The sequence below is a fragment of the Enhydra lutris genome, unplaced genomic scaffold, assembly GCF_002288905.1.
Source record: "Enhydra lutris kenyoni isolate GAN:26980312 unplaced genomic scaffold, ASM228890v2 scaffoldscaffold18, whole genome shotgun sequence".
Lineage (NCBI taxonomy): Eukaryota > Metazoa > Chordata > Mammalia > Carnivora > Mustelidae > Enhydra > Enhydra lutris.
Window position 1 is genome coordinate 21,889,466 of NW_019154102.1, and position 24,810 is coordinate 21,914,275.

At 41.0% G+C, this 24,810-nt stretch overlaps 1 protein-coding gene across 15 annotated transcripts in view; it reads left to right on the forward strand.

The window, feature by feature from the left end:
* Positions 1-24,810, forward strand: part of LOC111147978 (dysferlin) — a 212,479-nt gene that overhangs the window by 162,404 nt on the left and 25,265 nt on the right. For all 15 annotated transcript variants that reach the window (XM_022504296.1, XM_022504295.1, XM_022504300.1 and 12 more), the window contains 3 exons: positions 16,834-16,932; positions 24,154-24,282; positions 24,590-24,745. In XM_022504296.1, coding sequence (XP_022360004.1) covers positions 16,834-16,932; positions 24,154-24,282; positions 24,590-24,745 — 384 coding nt within the window. The remainder of the gene's footprint in view (positions 1-16,833; positions 16,933-24,153; positions 24,283-24,589; positions 24,746-24,810) is intronic.

Genomic DNA, 24,810 nt, shown 5'->3' on the forward strand with positions numbered 1-24,810 from the left:
TTTATTTGAGAGAGAGACAGTGAGAGAGAGCATAAGCAAGGAGAAGGTCAGAGGGAGAAGCAGACTCCCCATGGAGCTGGGAGCCCGATGCGGGACTCGATCCTGGGACTCCAGGATCATGACCTGAGCCAAAGGCAGTCGTCCAACCAACTGAGCCACCCAGGCGTCCCTGCTGTATTTCTTTTTGGTGGCTGAATTGCTTAAAAATAGGTTTTGGAAGTTCCTAAATTATGTTTTAAGTTATCTTTTTGCTACTGGTTTCAGCTTAACTGTGTGATGGTTCAGAGAATGTGGTCTGTATGTTATGGTTCTTGACACTTGCTTTATGACTTATTACAAGATAAATTTATGTAACCATCCTCTGTTTTCTTGGAAAGAAAGTCTATTCTCCAAATGGGTTTTACATATAACATGTCCTTTTAGATCAGACTTATTAATTATGTTATTTAAATTTATTTTATTCTGATTTTTGTATGTGGTGTTCATTAATTTCTGAGAATGGTTTATTAGAACATCCTGCTTTGATTTGATATTTATCATTTTCTCCTTATGATCTTTTTTCTATACATATTTGATGCTGTGTTATTAGCCACAAACACTTTTAGAATTTTCATATCTTCCTAGAAAATTGAACCCTTAAATGACGTGTATGAACCTCTGTTCCTTTGACTTTTAAAATATCTACTTTAAATTTAAAATATCTAATGAGACTGTTTTGTCTGCTTTGTCTCTTGTTAAAATAGTTACACCAGCTTCCTTTTGGCCAATATTTTCCTAGTATACCTTTTTTTATTATTTTACTTTCAACTTTTCTGTGACTTTGTTTTAGGCATCTCTTTAGTGAACAGCAAATAGTTGGATTCCATTTTTTCTTTTATGTGTTCTGGCAATATTATTTTTTTAAACTAGAGAGTTGAAGAGTCTAGTTATTAATTGTGTTTACTGATATATTTGGATTTATTTCTTCCATCTTATTTCTTAACTTTATTCATCCTACCCTTTTTTGCCCTTATTTTTTTCTTTTTCAGCTTGAAAGATTACCTTCCCTTCCCCGTTCCTTCTTTCCTTTTCAGTTTCAAAGCTATACATTGTTTCTATTCCTTAAGGGATAGTATAGAAACTTTATCATGCAAAGTCCAAGTCTAATTAATATTTATAACTTCCTCCAGAATGTCACAAGGAACTTAGATTTCTTAAATTCCAATCACATACCAATTTTCAAACTTCTGTTCAGTATTTTAGTTTTACCTCATAAATAAGTGTCATTTAAAAAAACAATATCATTTTTTAAAGTAGCCCATTTTCTGTTAGCTATACCCACATTTACTACTTGGTTTTGTGTGTCAGTCTTTTCCCTCCTGGGTCATCTCCTTTCTTCCTGAAGTAGAGCTTATAGAAATTCCTATAATTAGGATCAATTCATTGTAAACTTTCTTACTTTTAAATTATTGCTTGAAAATATTTTTATTTCGCCCTTATTTTGGAAATACTAATTTTACTGACACTTATTTTCTATCAGCACTTTGAAGGGACTAATTTACTATCTTCTGGCTTCCATTGTGCTATTGTCTTCCTAAATCTGAGAACTGTTTTTTTTTTGTTTTATTTTCCCCATCTTTTAATTAGTTCTGGTAGTTCTCTACCACTGTCTCTTTAAACATTACATTCTCTCTATCATTTCCTTCTGGAACTTATGATGGACCTTCTTTGTTCTCCATGTTAGTTCAACGTTCTTTCATATTATTGTTTCTTTGTATTGCACTCTGGCTAATTTCTGAAGATAGATCTTCTAGTTCATTAAGTCTTCCATTGTTTCTAAGGCTATTTGACCCCACCTATTGAGTTTCAGTCTTAAGTATTATATTTTTGGCTTGAAAAGTTCTTCTGTCCCCACCCCCTGCAATTAGCTTACTTATTTTTAAAAATCTCTTGCTCCTTTGTCATAATTTTTAGTGGCTTTTTTAAACAGCTTTTTTAAAAAAGTCTTATTTCTGACAGTTCTGTTTCCTGTTGTCTTAATGGGTCTGATATGTAGTTGGCGTTTCTAGCTGACTCTTGCTCATGGTGCCTTGTTCCTTATGTTTTATGGTATTTCCGATTGTGAACTCATGTTCCTTGGAACTTTACCTGAGAGTTCTTTGAGGCCTGCATGAAAGTTAAATTCTTTCACAAAGGATATGTGTTTACTTGACCAGATGCCTGGAAATGCTACAAACCCAGATTCACTAAAACTAAACATTTGGCTTGGGCTTTATTGGCCCCACAGTTAGCTTGCCTTTTGGCTCCTTATTTCTCTGGATTTTTGCTTTCTCATTTGCCCCCAAGGATTTTCTTTACATTCCCATCAGTGCAGGCATGCATTTAAAAAGGATTTAAAGACATCTTATCTGTTAATTTAGGTGTTCTTGAAGACTTTCTGGCCCTCTTGTTTGTCGTTTTGCTAGAAATCGATGTCTCTATTATTGTTTTGCATTTGACAGTCGTATTTGTCTTCCTGAAGGTTATATGTCCTTCAGGACTCATACTCTAACTTTGTATATCCTCTTAAGACTTTCTGCAAACATAAAGTAGTCATTTGTTTTCTTCTGTCTTTTACTCAATTCTTTAACCTAACACTTGTCTTAGTCCTCATATCGCTCCCCTTCTTTTGAACCTTATTCTCTTCTTTCTCTCTGTCCTTACAGAGGGAAGTCCTTGCTTGTCAAGTACTGACAGCTCAGATGGTTCTGTCTCTTAGTGCAAGGAACCCCTTCTAATCTCAAGATTTTAGAAAAGGAAGAAAAAAACAGTCCCAGATTGTTATATTTTTACCTTGCTCAGTAGGAATCCAGCAGGGTAGGAGAACTAAGAAGGAAAGCAGAAACAGAGGCTTTTTCATGGGACGGAAGAGCTTGTTTTCTGTTTGTTGTGGCAGCTCTGTGTTAGCTGACTAGGTCAGGGTCATGGTCCTCACCTATCGACCTCTATGTAAGGAGTTTCTGAAGTAGAGGAGAGCAAGCAGGAGTGTTCTTTGGGAAGTTTCTACAGTATTGTGGGTAGATCCTCATTCTTGTGGGTTTGGACTGCTGATGAGCTTAGGGTTAGGTATTCATTCTTCAAGTCTCAAACTGAGGTTGCCAGTTTATGAGTTTACAGTGAGAAATACTTCTGCCCAGGGGACATGACCCTGGGTTGTGGCCCAGCCCATGATTCTTACAGGTTCAGCAATTGGGAAGCCCAGTTGTGATTGCAGATGAGTAAGGAATCAGAATGAGGAGAGATCATTCTGTGACTTGAAATTTAGTGGCAGCTGACTGAGATGGACAGATCCCTCCATCTCCAAAGGTCCGGACCATCCCGAGGGCTCTGATGTGCACGACTGTCAGCAGCCAACCTTCCCTTACTCTTGTATTTGTGGGACTGGTCAATTCCTTTTCTTCACTGACATATTCTTTCTCTAGATATATTAAGACAACTTACCCATTTAGGGTTAAGGCTTAGTGTAAGAGCCACTATTCTGCTTTGAGGTGATTTTTGCCTGTCCTTGCTCTGAACCACTCTGCATTGATTTCACGGTCTAATTCTCCGAGGGCAGCCCTATTTCCCTTAATTCCAAGTTTTGGGGGAATGCCTCATTGCAGCTCATGAATACTGACAACAATTTATCCCAAGACTTTGAAGCAAAGGTTTTTTTTGAGCAAAGGAATCAATTACAGGGTGTGGCTCCCAAGTGAGGAAGCATTTCCAGAAGGCATCTGAGGCTGTTTGTTTCAGAACTTCACAGTTGCACCTCTGAACTTGAGTCTTTGAGGAGGAGTATTTTAACTTAAATAACACAAAAGGTTTCCCCTGTACTTTGGTATCTAGCAGATGTGCTAATTAGGAGGATACCTATCTTCTCCCTGAAGTCAGTTTCCTAAGGACATGTACTTGGCAATATTGGTTCAGCGAGAATTACTGTATGTGTTTGAAAGTCCAAAACTGTACTTCTTTAAAAATATCTCTGGTTCAGATGTGTTGCCAGTGCAGCCTGGCCTCCCCCCACTCCCATTAGTTCTGATGAGGGAGGTTTGATGCCTGTCACTGCGTGTAATCTGGACCTTCCTTTGTGAGTCATTCCTTCTCTCATTTTCTCAGAGCAAATACAAATCGCCCATCAAATGACAAGTGAAGGCACAGGGGAGGCAAGGGGAGGGAAATCAGAGCCGAAATCTGTTAGCTATTTGGAGTAATTGGTTATTTGCTGTGTTTGCTGGTTGGGAAGCAGAGCACATACTTTACGGTCTCTCCTGTTACGGGGGCTGGAGTCACCCGCCGATATTGGATCCTTGTTGCCGGAGCCCTTGGCTCCGGGCGCCTTTCCCCTGCTTGGCATTCCTGTGGTCTCCTCGGGGGTGCACCCCTCCTCCCTCGATGCACACTGCAGGGGGGACAGCCTGGGGTGAAACTTGTCTGGCAAACTCCAGGGCCTCATCAGACAGGAGGAGGCCCCAGCCCCCTTCAACCAGCCCTCCTTGTGTCCGCCTCCACCCCGCCATATCCTCTCCTCTTCCTGAAAGGTCTTTCCCTGGTCCGTGAGGGACCTGTTTTCCCATCCAGAGGAAAAGGATTCATCTCTTTTCAGTGGCAAAATGCTCAGCTTTCTGCGGAAATCTGAAGGACCAGACGTTCCCTCTGAGGTCTTATTGGTCTCATTGCCTGCCTTCCTATCCCTAACTGTCCTGTCCCTGCCTGCCCCCCCCCCACCCTGTAGCCTGGGTCAGGACAGTGCTTGAAACTTGGTACAGTGCTCATGGCTAAGTAAACATCTCCCCCTCTCCACTCCAGTGCCCCGAGGATGCTCACTGAAGCTTATTAAACAAACCAGTGTCTTTTAACACCTCTCTGACATTAACTGAAGGATGGGGAAGCCAGACCGAAGTAGAAGCAAGTTCAAAATAGAAAATATTTGAAAAGTAATGTGATTTTGTGTATGAAAATGCACACAGTAACTAGAAAGTAGGTTGACTTTGGCACATAGTAGGCTCCCCCAAAATACTTTTAAAATTGAATTTACGATAGCTAAGATTAGTGTCTGTAGTTTGATGAATACTTCAGCAGTCCCGGGAAAGCCTTCAAAAATAGTTCTTCTCTTAAGTAGATTGTTGGAACTCTTGCTAAGCAAAACTGTCTATATAAGCAGAATGAAGAAGGTAAGGAAAGCTTTTGCCCAGGCCCTGTTGGAATCATCACAAATTCTGAATTCATGATGTCTCATTGCTGTCTTCATCGGTGAGAATACCTGATGGGGTCTTCTTTCATTCGCCTTACTGGGCAGATCCCATTCCTCTGTACTTTCTGTTTGGGTGTAAGTGCTCACCCTAGCCTCAGAGGACCAAGTCATGAGCTCCTGTGTCTTATCTACCTTAGGCGCCAGAACTGGGAGAGGGCTAGGAAGCTGGCCTTCCCCAGAGGTTCCCCACCCGACTTGTGTCTCCCATCTGGAACAGGCCAGTCATCAGATTATCAGGTCCTGACCCTTCTTTGCTCACCATCTGCTTGACTTTGCTAGATTCCAGGCACACTTTCTCACTGGGCCTTTTGGAAGCAATTCAGCATTTTGGTTAAAGGTCTTCCCTTCCCTCCCACCTCTGCTGGTCCAGCTTGAAGTCAGATTGAGCACAGTGATGATCTCTACAGCAGACACAGAGGCAGGACAATAGGGAGTATCAACAAGAGCTTGAAAGCCCAGTGTTCTGCTTGTGGAAATGATTAAGTGATTTTTGTTGTGAGTATGTCGAGTTCTGCTGAATCAACATGGTAGCTGGCTGTGGGCATGTGTTTGTGTGGGTTTGGGGGGCATGAGAAGTTTAGTATGAATGGGGTAGGGTAGGTTGGAAATTGGGGTGCTTACATGTTTGGGGGTTTATCTGGTCTCCATGTAGGCGTAAGTACTCGTATGTTGTGTCTGTGTTTATATTTGTGCATGTATGAGCAAACAGTCTCCATTGCTTAAAACTTAGACATTAATTAAAGAATGAGGTGTTCCTGGGTGGCTCAGTGGGTTAAAGCCTCTGCCTTTGGCTCAGGTCATGATCCCAGGGTCCTGGGATCTAGCCCTGAGTTGGGCTCTCTGCTTGGCAGGGAGCCTGCTTCCCCCTCTCTCTCTGCCTCCCTCTCTGCCTATTTGTGATCTCTGTCTGTGAAATAAGTAAATAAAATCTAAAAAAAAAAGAATGAGAGGCATCATATCATTATTCTACTTATGCAGATGTTGAGTTCTAGGGCAGTGGTATTGGGGATTGGACTGACGATGTTGACAGTATCAACAAGGATATTGATTATGATAAACTTTACAGGTCCTAAAGTCTCTTTGTACACATCAACCTATAGCCACCATAATCTCAGTGTTGGGTTATATTATTACCCTCTTAATGATAATGATTTGTGCTATGAGAGAAACCACTTTCAACACAGTCTAGGATATCTACCTCTGGATTGATGTAGGTAATGAAGTCCTGCTTAAAATTATTATTATTATTTTTTAAAGATTTTATTTATTTATTTGTCAGAGAGAGAGAGAGGGAGAGAGAGCAAGCACAGGCAGACAGAATGGCAGGCAGAGGCAGAGGGAGAAGCAGGCTCCCCGATGAGCAAGGAGCCCGATGTGGGACTCGATCCCAGCACGCTGGGATCATGACCTGAGCCGAAGGCAGCTGCTTAACCAACTGAGCCACCCAGGCGTCCCATATTTTTAAAAAATCGACTTTTTTTTTAGAAGTGGGTTTGAGTAGTTCCATACAGTGACCCAAGCAAAGTTTAACATTGTAGCTTCGGTGACTAATGGATTCGACTGGGAACTTTTCTCTTTGATTCGAGTGGTCATCCTGGGAGAGAATACAAGCGAGACCTCCTGCCCACCCTCAACTTTCCTTACTTAACAGAAAGTCAGGCTTAGAATTATTGTTGTCAATTTTCTGTCTGTATTCATGAAATGTGTTAGACCCACTGAATGAGAATGTAAGATTAAATGTTCAGTGTATGCTATGCTGATTTGGGTCTTCAGAGGGATTAGGGTGCCCATTACACTGGATCAGGCCCAGAGAAGCATGTCTTTGTTACATGGCTCTGGTTGGTCAAGAACTGAGTGCTGGCTATTAGTTGAAATTGGAGAGGCTGCTAGTCCGTGCCTTGATCAGACTTACTTGTTTGACTGGCTGAATCATGAAGGGCCTTGAACTTTGGGTATGAGGATATAATGTTTTAATGGCCAGACTTCTTGCTAAAGCCCAAGGTGACACTTAGCAAATCAAGCCTTTTACATTTGTTTCTCCTCCTTGCCATGTTCCAAGACTAGATGCTTGGCTATTGCAAAATGAGGTCAAGAGCACACTTGGAGTTTGAGAACATATAACCATTACCCTACTGGAGTTTTGGATGATGGGATTCCTCTGACATCGGCGGGGAGGGGGGCTGGCTTTGACACACTAGGGTTAAGACTAGAAGGGTTGTTCTGTTTCTGTGGGGCTCATTTTTCTGGGTGTGCAAACTTATTCTTGGACCTTCTGAGGAAGACAAGGAAGAAGTAGGCTTGAAATAACTCTATCAGAAGCCAAATTAATAAACTAGCAGGAATGGTATTTTCAAGTCACATCTGTGAGTGTGTTAAAAACATAACTTTATTTTCCTCTAATTCAACTTAATCTCCTTTTTGAGCTCACATTTTTCCTGATGACAGAAAAGCCATAGTATCCTTCAGTAGTTCAGGTTTAAGCTGAGTCATTTTTCAGCTTTTCCTCCTTGTCCATACCCCTGGGAGGCAGTTAGATTCTGGATGGGCTTCCAGAATGTCATGACCTCCACAGGCAGAGACCCTTGGTCACCAGTATGTGTCTGCCTGTCTGTAGGCCTGCTGATTTCTGGGCCCATGAACCACATAGACAATAGCTTGTTATCTTGGCCACATGACCCTTTTAGATCCCCTGGCTCTCTCTCTCTTGACTAATTTTCAAGCCCTTCTGGGAAGCATGATACAATTTGGCCACTCTTTCATGACACTCTGGGGTCTATAGGAAATGCAGAAGGCTCTCTGGCTCTCTCTCCCATGATGCCCATGCAGCCATCTCTGACAAGTGCCTCATGTCCGCATTCCTCTGGCAACTTCTGGGCCGCTGTTTACTTGATCCCCAGAGCTATGGAAGGGTCTCTCCCATATAAACTTTGGAGCTAACCTGGGGGCCAAGTTGTGGGTGTGCCTCATTGAAACCATCACAAATCTCTAGTTAGTTCTTCCTCTCCCCCTCTACATTTTCATCTCCTCTGGAGAGGGTGGGAAAACTAGCTGGACAAAACATTCTCTTAAAACTATTTTTTAAATAGCTATGTTATCTGCCTTCAGAAATTTAAAAGGCAAATATCCCCTGCATCCCTGCTGTTTAGGCATTCATATATTCATTGCGTACTTACTGCACTCCAAATACGTGCCAGGCAGTGCTCAAAGTACTGGGGACAGAGTGTTAGAAAAGATAGAGATCTCTGCCCTCATGGGGAAGGAGACACAACAAACAAATACCGAAATAAAATACACGGCATGTCAGATGGTGGTAATTGCTAGGGAGAAAAAGCAAGGAAGAGGGGATAGGATTTGCTGGGGGGGAGGGGTCATGACTTAAAATCTGGTGAAGAAAGGGGGGTGAAGCAGATTGCATTTGAGTCAAGACTAGAAGGAGGTGGAGAAGTGACCCCGTGGATCTATGGGAGGAATAGTGCTCCAGCAAGAGTATGGGGATGCTGGAAGTGCTCGAGGACCAAGCAGGCCATTGTGGCGGATGAGCGTGAATGAGGAGGAAAGACAAAGGATATGAGATCAGGGAGGTCAGGGGACCACATCATGAGAGGATTTGGCTTTATCCTGAATTGAGTTGGCAAATCACTGGAGGGACTGCATGAGGGCTGAGGGGCTCCATCCTGTGGGGGAGTTGTGTTGAGGATAGATATGGAGGCAAGGCTGAAAGCAGGGAGGTCAGTTGGGAGACTGTGGAAATAATCCAGATGATGGGGAACAGGGGGTTAGAGATTTGGGAGAGGTGGTCTGATTCTGAATATGTACTGAAGGTGGCACTAACAGGATATGCTGGTGGGCTGAACATGGGGCATGAGGAAAGGACTCAAAGGGGACTGCAGTGTTTTGGGCTTGGGCATCTGGAAGAAAGGCATTACCATTTACTTGAGGGAGACTAGAAGGAGCAGGTGGGTGGAAGATGGTCAGAAGTTGGATTCTGGACATAGTACATTTGAGGCTTATTAGATGTCCACTGGGAGATGTGAAATGGGGGTTGGGGTTCAGAGGAGTCATCTAGGCTGGAGGGGGCTCAGCATGGGATTCATCAGCATCAATGCCATTTAAATGTATAAGTCTCCAGGCAAACCCCAGGGAGTGTGAGTGGATGGAGAGGAGAAGAGGTCTGAACACAGAGCCCTGGGGCACTGAGATGACCAAGGGGTGGGTGACCAGGAGGAATCAGCAGAGATGGAGAAGGCTTGGCCAGTGATTGGGGGAGGATATCACCCTGGTCCTCGGTAAATTGATCGTTGGAGTTACTGGTGATCTTGACAAACTTTGATTGAACAGAGACAATAGGAAAACAAGAATTAGACACAAGTGTAGCTAACTCTTTCTAGAAGTTTTTCTGTTAAGGGGAGAAAGAAATGAGTTGGGAATTAAAGGAGAAAGTCAGAGAGTTTTCTTTAAGTGACAGGGAACTAGTGTCCCCTGTTTGAATGCTAGTGGAGTGACCCAGTAGAGATGTGTGTTGGGTGGCCTGGGCGAGGGTGAGGAGGATCATGGAGTGGTGTCTTGAATAGACCAGGGGTATGGGACCTAGAGCATGAGTACAGGGGTTGGCCTTGGGTTGGGAGCAAGCTGAGCACATGTGGTGACAGGAGGGAAGGTGGGATGTGGTACAGGTGCTGACGAGGGCCTGCAGAAGTTCTCTTCTGATTGTTTATGCTTTCCAAGAGAAGGAGGAAGCAGGGTCACTGGCCAAGAGTGAGCAGAGGGAGAAGGTGGTGGAGGTCTGAGGGAAAAGCAGAAGGTATAGGAAGGTGGAGACAGGAGAATTCCAGGACTGGGAAATTGAAGGGAGATGGATAGATAGCACTGGGACCCACTTGAGGCTGTGACATGAACTTGGAATGAGAGCAGCCACTCCTTTGCTCTTCCCCTCTGACCACATTTGGTTGTGTGGAGAAGATGTGCATAGAGTTAAACCCAGGTTGGGTTGGCCATAAGTATGACAGTTTCCAGAGAAGGGCAAGGGAGTAGAAACAGGGAAGATCAAAGGGGTAAGCAGAAGACTGTAAAATAAAAAGATAAACTAATTAGTATACAAATTATGATTCTGCTGCATGTATCGTGTCTGCCAAAGGGGTGGAATTAGAAGACGTTAGCCTGGGGGATGCAGGAAGAAGAGGGGGACAGGAGCCACTGAGTGGCAGGCCTGCTGGTGTAACCTGGAATTAGAAAGGCCAACCACCGCCAGTGTCTACGGCAACTGTGTCTGCTGGGAAGAACCAGCTGCTGGACCCTGCCTCGGGCTTTGAAGGAAAAGGAAATTACAGCTGAGAGAGGTTCTTGAGGAAAACGGGGTATCCTAAGATTTAGGTCTTTTTCGGTGACCATTTGATTATTCTTATAAAATAATAATTTAGGGGCGCCTGGGTGGCTCAGTGGGTTAAAGCCTCTGCCTTCAACTCAGGTCATGATCCCAGGGTCCTGGGATCGAGCCCCGCATTGGGCTCTCTGCTCAGCGGGAAGCCTGCTTCTCCCTCTCTCACTGCCTGCCTCTCTGCCCACTTGTGATCTCTGTCAAATAAATAAATAAAATATTAAAAAAAAATTTAACTCTTATTTCCTTAGAATATGTACTCAAGATTCCTGCTTTTGTTGTTGTTTTAGAGGTTATAAGCTTGTATGTGATCATTTGTTTCTTTTTATTTTAACAGCTCTATTGAGATAATCCATATAATACAAGTTCCTATTTAGTGTAAAACTCAGTATTTTTTAGTATGTTAACAGTTTTGCAGCCATCACCATAATCAATTTTAGAAGGTTTTTTTTGAAATGTTAAATATATGATACAATTTATTAAGTGAAAAATGAATATTAAGTTATTGCAAGAGTTTAATAAAATAACATTAAATGGGAAAAGTACAATAGAAAATAATATATATACTATGACAATGACCATAGATGAGAAAAAATTTCAAAAAGAACTCACAGAAACAGAAAATTGTAGTTTTGTATATTTTCCCCTTCATGTAAATACATTCTCTTAAAATGTTTTATATTTATTTGGGTATACTCTAATTAAAAGAAATGAGTAACTAAAACAATACATCCCTTTATATCCTCTTCCCAAAAGGAAAAAACAAGACTCACTTTCAACTCTTCCTTTGTTTCTAGTCCCTATGTTGAGAAAGTGTTGTCTTCTCTTTCTGGTAGATGTGTCTTTGGTGTACAAGGTCAAGTAGCTGTCCATCTTCAAAATGCTCAAGTTCAATCCATTTGTGTCTGATTTGACACTGACGCCTGATGCTTACTGACCTGACACTAATTTTAGAAGGTTTCTATCACTCCAAAGAGACCCTGTAGCCAAGAGCAGTCACCTGCCAGTTCTTCCCAACCACTCCCAGTCCTAGGCGACCATTTGTCTACTTTGGTTTCAGATCTGCCTCTTCTGGACATTTCATATAAATGAAATCATATAATATGTGGTCTTTTGTGATTCTTTCATTCAGCTACTGTTTTCAAGGTTCATCCATGTTGTAATGTGCATCAATTCTTCACTGCTTTTTATTGCCAAATGTGTGGATATATGACATTTTCTTTATCCATTCACCACCTGGTGGATATTTGGATTCTTCCTCTTGGCAGTTAGGAATGAAGCTGCTCTGAACATTCCTGCACTAATTTCGGTGTAGATGTAACTTTTCATTTCTCTTGGTTATATAACTAGGAGTACAATTGCTGGGTCATATGATAACTCTCTGTTGAGCCTTTTGAAGAACTGCCAGATTGTTTTCCAAAGTGACTGTACCCCTTTATGTTCTTATCAGTAGCGTTCCAGTTTCTCCATGGCTTTACCAACACTTGTTACTATCAGACTTTTCATGATAGCCGTCCTGGTGGGTATGCAGTGTTTTCTCACAGTGGTTTCGATCTACGTTTCCCTGTTGGCTAAGGATGAGCACCTTTCCCTGTGCTTATTATGTGTCTGCTGGTCTTATTTAGAGGAATGTTTATTTAAATGCACTGCTCCTTTTTGGTTGGGTTATTTGTCTTTTTATTATTGAGTTGTGTGAGTTCTCCATATATTCTGGCTGCAAATCCCTTCTCAGATATATCATTTGTAAACATTTTTTTCCCTATTCTTTTCATTTTCTTGGTGACATTTTTTCCTGAAGTCCTGCTATTGTTCTTTATTTTTAAAATCTTTAATTTTTAAAATTATGTAAGGAATACATGCACATCATGAAAATTTAGAAAATTTTGAGTGATGCACAAAAATAAAAGGAATAAACAAAACATTTATAATGCTGCCATTCATAGGTAATTGCTATGAACATTTGGGGTTTTGTCCTTTTCCTAAAATGAAATCACATTATTCATTTAATTAACCTTTTATTAAGCTCATCAGTTGTGGATAGCTTTCCATGCCAATAAATCTATTTCAATTGCATCATTCTAAAATGTTGCATAATACTTAATCACGTGGGCATTTAGTTTACCCAAACAGTTCATTATTGTTACTTAAGTTGTTTCCAATTTTTCACAATAATAAATGAAGTTAAATCTTTATGCATATCTATGATTACTTTCTTTGGATAGATTTCTAGGACAGGTTAATGGTTCAAAGCATGTGTACACTTCTAAGGCTGAGGAAACATGCAACCAGGTTGCCTTCTGGAAAAGACTATGGCCAGCTATGCTCCCGCTGGCAGTTTGTGAGAGAGCCAGCCCTTGGCCAAGAAGCTTACCTGGTCCACACCAAAGAAATAATACCGTGATCAGTGATAGCAGTAAATACTGACATTGTACTTAGGTGCTAGGTACTATTTTAAAATCTTTGTATTTACTGACTCCTTTATTTCTTACCATAATTCTATCAAATTGGTACTATTTGATCATTTTACAGATTATTAAGGCACAGAGAGGTTAAGTAGTTATCTAAGGTCACACAGCTAGGAGTGACAGGATTTGAACTCTGCTAATAATAATAAATCACCCTGATTTATTGCTTTTTTATATCCACATCCAACATGAAAATTATTGGCAGAGGCAACCCTATGTGCAAAAGCCCAGAAGGGAGAATTTCTGGTAGCACAACATTGTACATTACTCTAAGATATCCTTTTAAATGCTAGGAAAGCTTCCTTTTATTCTTAATTGAATGAGAGTAAGTGAATGGGAATGAATGAACTGAGAGTTTCATTTAGGAATAACTGAAAAGTTTTATCATTCCTTTCTCCCCCTTTCTTATTTGCATGTTATAGATCAGGGGTGGCAGAATTTTTCTTAAAGGGCCAGAGAATAGGGGTGCCTGTGTGGGACAGGTGGTTAAGCATTGAACTCATGGTCTTGATCTCAGGGTCATGAGATAGAGCTCTGGTGTCCCCCCAACCCTTAAATCAATCAATCAATCAATTTTTTTTTTCTTCTTAAAGGGCCAGGGAGAAAGTATATTAGGTTTGGGGGACTTAAGGTCTCTGTCTCAACTACTCAACTCTGCTGTTGTAGCTGAAAAGCCACCACAGACTGTATTTAAATTACACAAGCAGGTGGCTGGCCAGTGAGCCATAGTTTGTAAATTTCTGTTGTAGATGAGCATGTGGGTTTTCTCTCCTTAATCAGTGATGCTGAGCCACTCCTGCATTCTGGAATAATCCAGCTTGACCATGGCACATCTGCTGTAATCTATTATTATCTTAATGTCTCTATTCAGGAATGGGATTAACGTGTGTGCGTGTGTGTGTGTGTGTGTATGTGTGTGTGTGTGTGTGTGTGTGTGTGTGTGTGTAATAAAGAGTGATTTATTCTTTGAGAGACTGCTAGAACTTTGTTCCAAAGGAAGCATCCTGACTGATGTCTGTGTTGGAGGTACCTCTTTGAGAGCTCTTTCACTTTCAGGATTACTGATCTCTTCATTTTCTATTACTTTTGAATCAATTTTGGGAATTTGTACTCTTCTAGAAGATTTCCCGCTTCATGTGCATTTCCCATTTTGTCACTGATTAGGTGGTAGTAAATCTGTGAATATTTTCATTCTCTCCATAATGTATTTCTATTTGATCTTTCTCATTCTTAGTGGTGTATCTGCTTCTAGATCGTAGATTTGATAAATGTTTATTTTATTGGTCTTTTGAAGGTTTGCTCTAAGATTTAATTATCATTTGTACTACTCTTCTCCTTTCTAATGTATTTATTTCTACTCATCATTGTCAAATTTTGGTCTTCCTATTTTTCATTTTGTAATTTCTTGAGCTATCATTATTTATTTTCATTCCTTTGTATAAAAGCAAGAGCACTTAAGACTGATTTTTTTCCTTTGAGGACAAATTTGCTCTAACCCACAAATTTGGGGGCAGAGCCCTGTCACTGTTGGTATTAGCTAAGTATCTGTGATTTTAGATTGGTTTTCTCTTTGACCCAGGAGGGTTTAAAAAGTGTGCCTTTAAATTTGTAAAAGTTTGCGAATTTTAATCCTTAAATTTTTCATTAGTTTCTAGCTTTACTGCATTATGGTCAGAGAATGTGACTGATACAGGTTTATCTTGGACTTTATTGAGATCTGCTTGTGGCTTTTAATTTTTTTCTAAGTGCTCCGATGGTGGTGGAAAAGAAGGTATAATTTCTGTCGTTGGATCACATGTTTGTCTTCTTAATTGACATTGTTAGTGATCTTATTCAGATTCTCAGCCTTCGTACTCCTTTTTTCTTTTTCATTTGCTTGGTTTTTCAAGACTGTGGGAAGTGTAAAAACTCTCCCACAATTAATGTGCTTCTGTTATTCTTTGGAATAACAAATAGTGCCTATTTGTGCCTGACTCTGAGCCTGATCATAAACTCAAATATTTAAGTGGGGAAGAGAAGGAAGACTTAGGAGGATTATCTAAACTGGCTTCTGGTCTAACAGTTCTGTGTGTACATATGTGCCTGTGTGTTATGTGTGTACTCTTGTGGGGTGTATGTGCATTACAGTATAAACATCTCCCTTGGGCATGTCTGTGTAAATATATTTTTCTGTGTTATGCATTTGATATATATGCCTGCATATGTTTATTCACCCATGGCATCTTTTTCTTTAAATTGATCTTAAAGCATTAGGGCTTAGGGCTAGGGTTGGCCTTGCTCTATGCTGGCTTTTTCTAGAGGGGTTGCAAGCCAGAAAGTTCTGCTACACTATATATTAACCCATCTGAATGGCTTTTCCTCTCCTCTAGCTGCCGAAGAACCTCCTGGTAAGTTGGTCTCACAATGACTGTGTGTAGACTCAGCCTTCCTCTGGTACCCGTGCTCTGTGCTGTGTGTGTGGGGATCACATTCTGACCACGATGTGGATGTTAGGGCCACACTGCCAGGATAGGTGGAGACTCTGAGAACCTCATCCTACCCTCTCCCCGTTGTGTCAGTTCAGGTACCCTTGGCTTGGTTCCAGCTGGTTCTCACCCTTAAGAAGCCAGGATTCAAAGGACTGAGCATTAGTTTAAAGGGAGCCACCAGCATTTCCAGAAACTCCATGACAGACATCCTAGTTGATTTAATAGTATCAGAGCAGACTTTTGGGAGATCTCCTAACACACCCTCTCCTATAGAGGAGGAAAAGCAAGTTCCAGATCAGCCTTCTTGACACCTAGTCCTTGGCCTTTCCCACTAATTGGGTGAGTTTTAAAGGTATTGACAGTCACAGACTGAGTGCCCAGCCCTAGGGAGGGTTTGGAGGGAGACCTGAGGCAGAGTGACCATCCTGCCTTCAGGAAGCTTGCTGACTCCCTGAGTGACAGAACACCCACAACTAGATAGGACACAGCTGGAGGACCATTCTAGACAAAAGAAATAAGAAGACCTGTAGACATACCATGTGTAGGATGTGTGAAGGTGAGGAGACCAGTGTGTGCTCCAAGAGACCTGTCTTCTACAAATATGAGTAAGTGGAAGAAGGACAAGGCAGAGAATGTGTTATCACAAACGTCTCTTTACCTGATGTCCCCCATGTAGCACGGTGTCTTTTGCATAATGGGCCCTTTGTAAGCATTTGTTGATTTTCAGGGATTCTGCCTTGATCTGACCTTGGAGAGGCTAAGTTCTGATTTCTGATGTTGTTTTTTTTTTTTCCTGGGGTTGGGGAGACAGGATAGCTCTTTGGGGTCTGAGTTTTCCTGGGTCTACTGCATTGTATTCATAAGTGACACATTATTGACATTTCCCCCCAAAGAGTTACCATATGTACCTTCTGATTTCAGCCTTGGTACGTCCATGGAATGCAGGGGGACCACAGGGCTCATGTCCACATTATAAAAAGGAGAAGGGAGGCCCGAGAGCTTAACAGCATCACACAATGAATGGGGGCCAGAGCCAGGACCAGAACTTCTGCCTCTCAGGGTAGAGCAGATGTTCAAACCTTTCTTCTGGTCAGGTCTGCGCAGCCTGCCTCTGGAGGGGTGGGGAGTTCCAGGGGTCTGCTCCCCTGAACTCACCCAACAGGAGAGCTTTGAAGACCATACTGGCCCATCGGCCTTGCTAGGTGCTTAGGTCCAGAAGGGCCTTGCTTGGCAAGTTCTGTTTCTGAAGTGATCTCTTTCTTTCTACCCACTCAGGAGGAGGAGTTCATCGACTGGTGGAGCAAATTCTTTGCCTCCACAGGGGAGAGGGAGAAGTGCGGCTCATACTTGGAGAAGGGCTTTGACACTCTAAAGGTGAGGCCTTTCCACAGTGTGCCCTTTAGTCTAATAGTCCCTGGGCACACACAAGGGACATCGGGGATGCCACAGGGAGACAAATCGTGTACACATATGTCACCTCCTTTGAATACATGTGTGAATCTTCTCATTTGGTGCCTGGGGGCTGATGAATCCTGATGAGCTAATTGAGGTGAGAAGGGTCACCCACCGATTTAGAGCAAGATGTCAATGTGGGCTGGAGTAACCAAGAAAGTATTTTTGGAAGATTGTTGAAAAATACTGAGGTGTTTATGGGTGAAATCATGCCTGACCTGGGATTTGTTTTAAAATGCTTAAAAAAAAAAAAAAAAAAAAAGGAAGGAAGGAAGGAAGAAAAGAAAAATAAATGGGAAGATAGTTGATGTGAGTGACCCTCTGGTAGATTTTCAAAATATTTTAAAAATTATGAAAATGCAAAATACTGAAAATTGTTAAAGCTTGGATCTGGGTGCTTGTTAAAGCTGGAGATGGGAATTGTTAGGTTATTCCCTTTCTTTTAAAGTTATTTGAACTTTTTATAATAAAAAATCTTGTGTTAAAATAAAAAGGGAAGTCAGTTTGAGAATGTAGCTCTGACTTCTCTGCCCCTACAACTGGGACAGAAACTGCCTAACAGATATAAAAATATGGTAAACTTTGCTTCCATGAAAAAAAGAAAAGAAAAGAAACCCCCTCCCCACCAAAGTCAACCAAACAAACAAAAACTAAGCCAGGGATGAGTCAGCCAAATTCTGGTATTTTGAGGAAATTCCACAAATACAATTATGCTTTTTAAAAAGTAGACTGCTTTTAAAAAAGATAACCAGAGGTGACTCAAAGTTACTCCCCAAAGGAGTTGTAAAGAGTCCTGGAGAAGGTTGCCAGATACGTTCAGGATGTTCAGTTACACTTGAATTGCAGATAAATAAGGAATAATATTTTAGTATAAGTATTTTCTGTAATTGTTAGATAAGTATGTCTTAGGCCTCAGATATTGCCTGGGACATACTTACGTAACGAAATTATTTGTTATTTATTTGAAATTCAAATTTGAGTGGGTGTCCTGTATTTTGCCTTGCTTTATCTGGAAATCCTGTTTAGAGAAGGTATGCAAAGGCTATTAGATGCAGAGGAGCACCTCAAAGGGGACCAGTGGAATGGGATATGAGGCCAGTGGGAATGGTGGGTGGCCTGGGCTTTCAGGTTGTTCTGCTGGCTGAAAGCCTTGGCTGGCCACTCTGGAGGGTGATTCTATAAGGTGGTAAAAGTTGTCTCTGATGCACTGTGGGCCTCTGGGTGAGTTGTGTCTGGAGGCCTGGATGTGCAGAAATGAGGAGAGCAGTGGCCCCAAAGGCACAGGCCACCTTAGGCAGCAAGTTCTTAGTTGATTTGCAGTTGGGTGTGTGAGGCTGGGCAAAGAGACTAAACTTGTGTACCAGGAAGAAGGTCCGACACATTAGGTCTGGCATGTGGTAGTGTGGCCTTGCCAGAAAATGAAAGAAACCAAGAATGAGGACTCCTGCCAGCGTGGCCCATGGCCCTGGCCCCCCTTGCTGCTCCTTCAGATGCCGGACATGGAACTGGCATCCTGCCCTCCAGCCTGACCTCTCTGAGGAGATCTCTGACAGTGTCCAAGTGAACATGGGCCGTCCAAAACAAAAACGCATTCAACCTGTTTCTGGGGGAAAAAAACCAGACCTGGAAGGAACACTGGTCCTTTAAGGATAAGTAAATAGAAGAACACCACCACCACCACCACCATGTGGTTTTGAAAAATAGCCTGTAGCATTACGGAGAGAATGGAGAACACAATGCGTAGAGGGAAAAAAAAAAAAACAGATTTTGGAAATTACTAGCCTGGGGGAAATATGCAACTTGCAGTGTCAGTAGCAAAAGATAGAAAAACAAAAGATACAAACAAGAAAGCATAAAAAACAGAAACCATAGAAAAACACAACAGAAAAAGAATAATACATACTTGTTTTCCTAATAAATGAAATATATTGAGCTTCTCTATTGAGTGATAAGAACTCTCAAACTATATAAAATTCAAAATTCATTAGACTGTCCTTAAGAGGTAGGTCTAAAAACAGTACAACTTAGAATGTCTAAAAAATAAATATTTTGGCACACAAAATAAGGTAAGTGCCAATAAAAGAGAAACAGATATAATTTAAAGTAAAAAGCAAAGGAAACAAAATGGATTATTTTATATAAATAAAAGATACACGTCTCAATGAGAAAATGCCCAAATATTCCTGTACAGGACAATGAAGCTTAGAAATATTTAAAGCAAAAATGGTAGGAAGATGTAAACTCATACTTCACACAAATAGAAGGAAGAGATGAGAGAAATTAAAGTTGCATTAGGGATTTTAATGCATCTCTCTCCTAGGCAGATGAAGCAGAAAGTAAATAATTAAAGAAATAAGAGGTCTGAATAACAAGGTAAAATATTTTTTAAGCTACATCAAAAGTTGCTTTAAAATAGAGAATAAAAATAATTAAAAAAATATATTTTCTCCTATTGCTCAAGAATATTTACCAAATTTGATCACATATTAGTTTAGCAATAAATTACCAAAAGCAGAAATCATACAAGACAGATTAAAATGCAATAAAATGAGAAATTAATAAAAGTTTAAGCAAAAAAACCTACCACTTGGAAATTTAAAAAGTATTTTATTGAGATTTCCAGTATGAACATGGCTGCGTAAGTCAGCATTTTTCCCCGTTTCTTCTGGAAATCATTCAAACCCACAAACTCCATTTTCAGTAAAAGTTGGAAACAAATAAAACCCGCAGACTCCAAAATACATGCAAAGGCTGTCCAGAGGCAACCAAGATTGGGTAGAAGCCACTCGGCAGTAAATGAAGAGAAAATGATGAAAGGTCATAGTGGTAGCAGATCCCAGAAAACCCCATTCTTCCTAATAGAAGAATGTTGAGAATTATTGAAGACAGGTTATAGGCACATGGGTGCTTATTATGTCACCTTTATTTTTGTGTGCGCTTGGAAACTTTCATAATAAGTAGTTTAAAAAAAGTTCCTGAAGTCAAGGTTTCCCTATGAAAGATAGAAGTGATCCACCTTGTCCATGATGATGGATGTGGGAACTTTGGAGTCAGGTTCGGGCTGGCAACAAATGCTTCTCAGACCTGGTCTAGTTTAGAGAAGTGAAAGAGGTGGAGACACACAAGAATCAAAGAGATGAGCCATATTTGCAGGAAGCAGTCTGCCTCTGTGGCCAGAACAAAGGAAGTAACTGGGCTAGGAGAATTCAACACATTTAGTGACAAGTAATCATAAAAGAACTATCAGGGCATTAATTCAAAAATGCCATGAAAAAGGAAAAGAAAATATAAATCAAAATTTGGCCAAAAGAAGAGGATATATATCACCAGAAAAATTTTGCCAAGGAGCAGATGAAATGAAATACTTAGCTGTGAACTTTTCAGAGGTGGGACAGTCAGAATCAAGGTAGAAATGAAAGAACTCAAGGGATGATGAGATGAGAAGAGACTGGTAGGATTCCGGAAAGGAGGAGATCACATGAAATTGGAAGGAGTGCAGGGCAGAATGGCCACTTTAGAAAACACAGGAAGGGGGCAGAGGACAGAAATGATGAAGTTCAACAAAATGATATGGAAATTAAAAAACAGAGGTATAAAACAATAAAGAGAAAATGACAGATCAGGGAAAGGAGATCCAACACTTGCATAATTGGAGTCTCTGAGGATGGCAACCAAAATGGTGAAATAAAACAAATAGACATTGAAGAGTTTAATGGAAGTCACCAGCATTGTCAGAAGAATACCTGAATATACATACTATAAGGTCTGCTGGGTGTCAGGGAAAATCAACCCAGATTGGTCAACCCTGAGACTGATCCTAGTGTATGTTATTGGACTTGAGATTTAAAGAATTTTTGGGGTAGTCATACTTTCTTCTTTCCCCAAATATTAAGTCATTTAAAATAGGAAATAATACAAGTTGGCTTCAATTTCTCCACAATGACATTTCATACCCAAAGACAGTAAAGCACCAGGTGTAAGATAATCAAAGGGAAAGGGTGCCCCAGGATTTATATTCAGCCCAGCTGCCACTCGGGCATGGCAGCTATGGACACACAGCATGCGTATTCAGGAACTGGGGATACAGGTCCCATGCCCCCATCTTGAGGAGCTCCAAGGGAATGAACTTAGTCAATTAGGAGATAACTGGGAAAACCAGAACAAAGGGACTGGTTGTGATCATATTTTACCTTAGACTTCCAATGAAAAGAAATGTAAGGATTAGGGTAATATGATGGAATATAAATATACACAGTGAAAATGAGGAAGTGACAATACTGGCAAAAATTAGGCACAGGGATGCCTGAGTGGCTCAGTCGGTAAAGCGTCAGCCTTCAGCTCAGGTCATGATCCCAGGGTTCTGGGATCGAGTCCCTCATCGGGCTCCTTGCTTAGCAGGGAGTCTGCTTCTCCCTCTCCCTCTTCCCTTCCCCCTCTTCTCGTGCTGTTTCTCTTGAATAAGTAAATAAAATCTTTTAAAAAATTAAGCCCAGAAGGAAGAAAGATGATGGGATACGGAGTAAGGACATGAATTGCCATATTATGGAATAGATAGAGTTGACAGTATTTAAAATTGGCAAAACAAATAAGAGGAGTATAAGCAGATTATAAACAAATAGTACAGAGTTAATATTAAGGAAGACAATGCTGTCTAAAACTGAGTGAGGGAGAAGGAGTGGGAGGGAGATAAAATTTCATCATTTTATCATTGCTGTAGTAGAGAACTCTTCAATACTGTCCCTAAAGACATGCAGGACTTAGAGAATTACTCGTTTATATAAATTTATAATAACATTAGAATATGAACTCAGCTCATCAGAAACACGCACACATATACACACACACAGAGAAAACAGACCACACAGGCAAGGGTGTAAAACAAAATCGATGAAATTGGAAAATGTAACAATAAACATGTTCTGTGACTATGTAAATGCAATATAAATGTAAACCCAGATCAAACATATTTGTTATATCAATGCATGTCATATCAATCACTCATTAATTACAAAACTTAAATCAGATCTCAAAGCAAAATCTAACTCCAAAATAGGTTCATGAAGGTTGAAAATGAAAGATTGTAAAAATGTGTGCCTGGCAAATACAAATGAAAAGAAAGCAGAAGTTACCGTCTTCTTGTTAGATGAGAGCAGATTTGGGTCCCCCAAATTATTTAAATGAGACAAAGAATGACACTTTATAGCATTAAACCGTGCAATTCTGGGAGATAACAGTTATGAGAATATCTATGTGCTGAATAATACCACATCAATATTTATAAAACAGAAATTACAGGAGATATAGGAAAGAAATAGCAGGTAAGGGGAGATTTTTTTCTCTCCTCTTGGTTAATGTGAGGGTCGAGGGAACACAAACGTAAGAGGATAGAGAAAAGCAGCATAGTTATTCACCTGACTGAACCCTGTAGCCTGAAAACAGAGGCTACAGCCTTTGGCATCGTTCCAGAGATGGACCATGTTAACAGACCCTGAAGAGAACATTAATACAATTCAAAAAGTGGCCTACCAATGACGATATTTTTTTTTATTATAATGCCATGAAATGAGAACTTAATAACAAGGTAAAAAACCCCAAAAGTTCTCTCCTATCTAGACAAATAAAAAACAAAACAAAACAAAAAAACAAAACCTCTCTTTTCACAGTTCTTGGCAAAAGAAAAAACATAACCCCAAATTGCAGAATATCCGGAAAACAAGGATAAAACGTTACATATTAGAACTTGCTAGTTATAGCTAAAGCAGCATTCAGAGGAAGGTTATAGCCTTAAAAGCTTGTCTTAATTAAAATGAAAGAATGAAAAACAAGCATCTAGCTCTCGGATCAAAGAATAAAAATAAAACTGTAATTGTGGCATGCCAAGAGAATGGATATGATAACATTAGAATCAAAACAAATGGGTCCATGCCAAGACAGTAGTAAGCGGAGACAATTTCATAACAATAAGCATTTTTCTTATCCGAATGGAGGGAGCAAAGTAAATAAAGCTTCAACTGGAGAAGTTACAAAGAGTAATGAAAAAGAAGTTACAAAGAAGAATGAAATAATAAAAATAAAAGCAGAAATAAGGAACTGGAGCAGAGGAAATGGTAGAATTGACAAATGAAGGAACTGTCCTTTAAAATGATTAAATGATATAAACAGATCAAGAACATACTCAAAATGGTACCTATCAAATAGTAACCAAATAACTAGTCGTTATTTCTGAGAATCCAAATGCAAGGCAATAATAATCTTTTCTTTGTATTTACTCGTATTTTCTAATTTTTAATAACGAACCTGCCTCACTTGCATCATTAATTGTTTCTTGGAAGGGACAGAATGAGACGGGAACTTACCTGGTTCTCCTTGGCTGTTAGTTTCAGTGTAACCGACTTAGCATGTATATTAAGTTTTTAATATCACTCTTAGGCACATTTATCACCTATAATAGAAAACTGCTGCTTTAGTTAAGCCTAAGCAATTCCAAAGCATGCCTCTAACAAAGAGAGGTCAGCGGCTGTTTGAGAGGAAGGGGATGGATACGTTGAGTTTGCAAATTTAAAGTGGTGCTCAGAAGGCTTTCACAGCCCAGGGTTTGGTACCACCGTCGCCTGGCTGTCCTGGACAGGGAGCATTTGTAGCTTGAAACACAGACCTATAAATTTTTCAGAGTTCTATTTTGATCTTCAAGTAAAATGTCAGTTAACTTTTCATTTGTTTGTTTGGTTTTATTCTCGTAAAAAAAAATACACCAGTCATGTACGTGATGACTCCTAGAAACCTAAAATGTTGGATTCACCAGAAAACCATTCCCTAATGGTGCTGAACACACGTCTTCCCCTCTTCCCGCCTCTCCTGTCCCTCTTGTACCCCACCCTCCTCTCCTTTTCCTCTCCACTCTTTACATCCTTTTAATCTCTGCCTGTGACCTTTCCTCCTCTGTCCTCTCTGTTCTTGGCTGCTCTCCCCTTCCCCTCTGCTACCTGTCTTTGTTCCTTTAATTTGCACACGGTCTTTCCCTTCCTTTTCTTCTCTGGGACTTTTCATCCATTGTCACTTGAATACTGTCCTGTTTCCTCTTCCCTGGCTGGCCCTCTTCTTTCTCTTTCCCTCGTCTCCTTCTCTCATCCGCATGTGTGGCAGGTCTATGACACACAACTGGAGAACGTCGAGGCCTTTGAAGGCCTGTCAGACTTTTGCAACACCTTCAAGCTCTACCGGGGCAAGACTCAGGAGGAGACGGAGGACCCATCTGTTATCGGGGAGTTTAAGGTACGTCCTTGAGGACATGACCCTCCTCCTCCCCTGGGAGGCCTGAAACTGTGAAGTGGCAGCTATCATAAGTGAAGGGGCCGGGAGCAGGGCTACTGTAGTAACCACGATAATGACCATGGTGTTGATGTTGGTACATGGTGACTGTGTGGATGACGCCATTGATGCAGAATTTGATGGTGGTAAAGAGATGGCGGTAGGTTTGGTGGTCTCTGGCATGATGACTCTGGCAGAGATGACAGCAAGGGTCATGATGGTGGTTGTGTTGATGATGATCATGAGTGAGTTGGCCCCTCATTCTTTCCAGGGCCTCTTCAAAATCTACCCCCTCCCAGAAGACCCGGCCGTCCCCATGCCCCCGAGACAGTTCCACCAGCTGGCCGCCCAGGGGCCTCAGGAGTGCCTGGTCCGCATCTATATCATCCGAGCATTTGGCCTGCAGCCCAAGGATCCCAATGGGAAGGTAACATTTCCGGAGCTCTCAGCTCTTCTGGAATGGCAGGCTGGGGCCCAAATGGGCTACGGGAT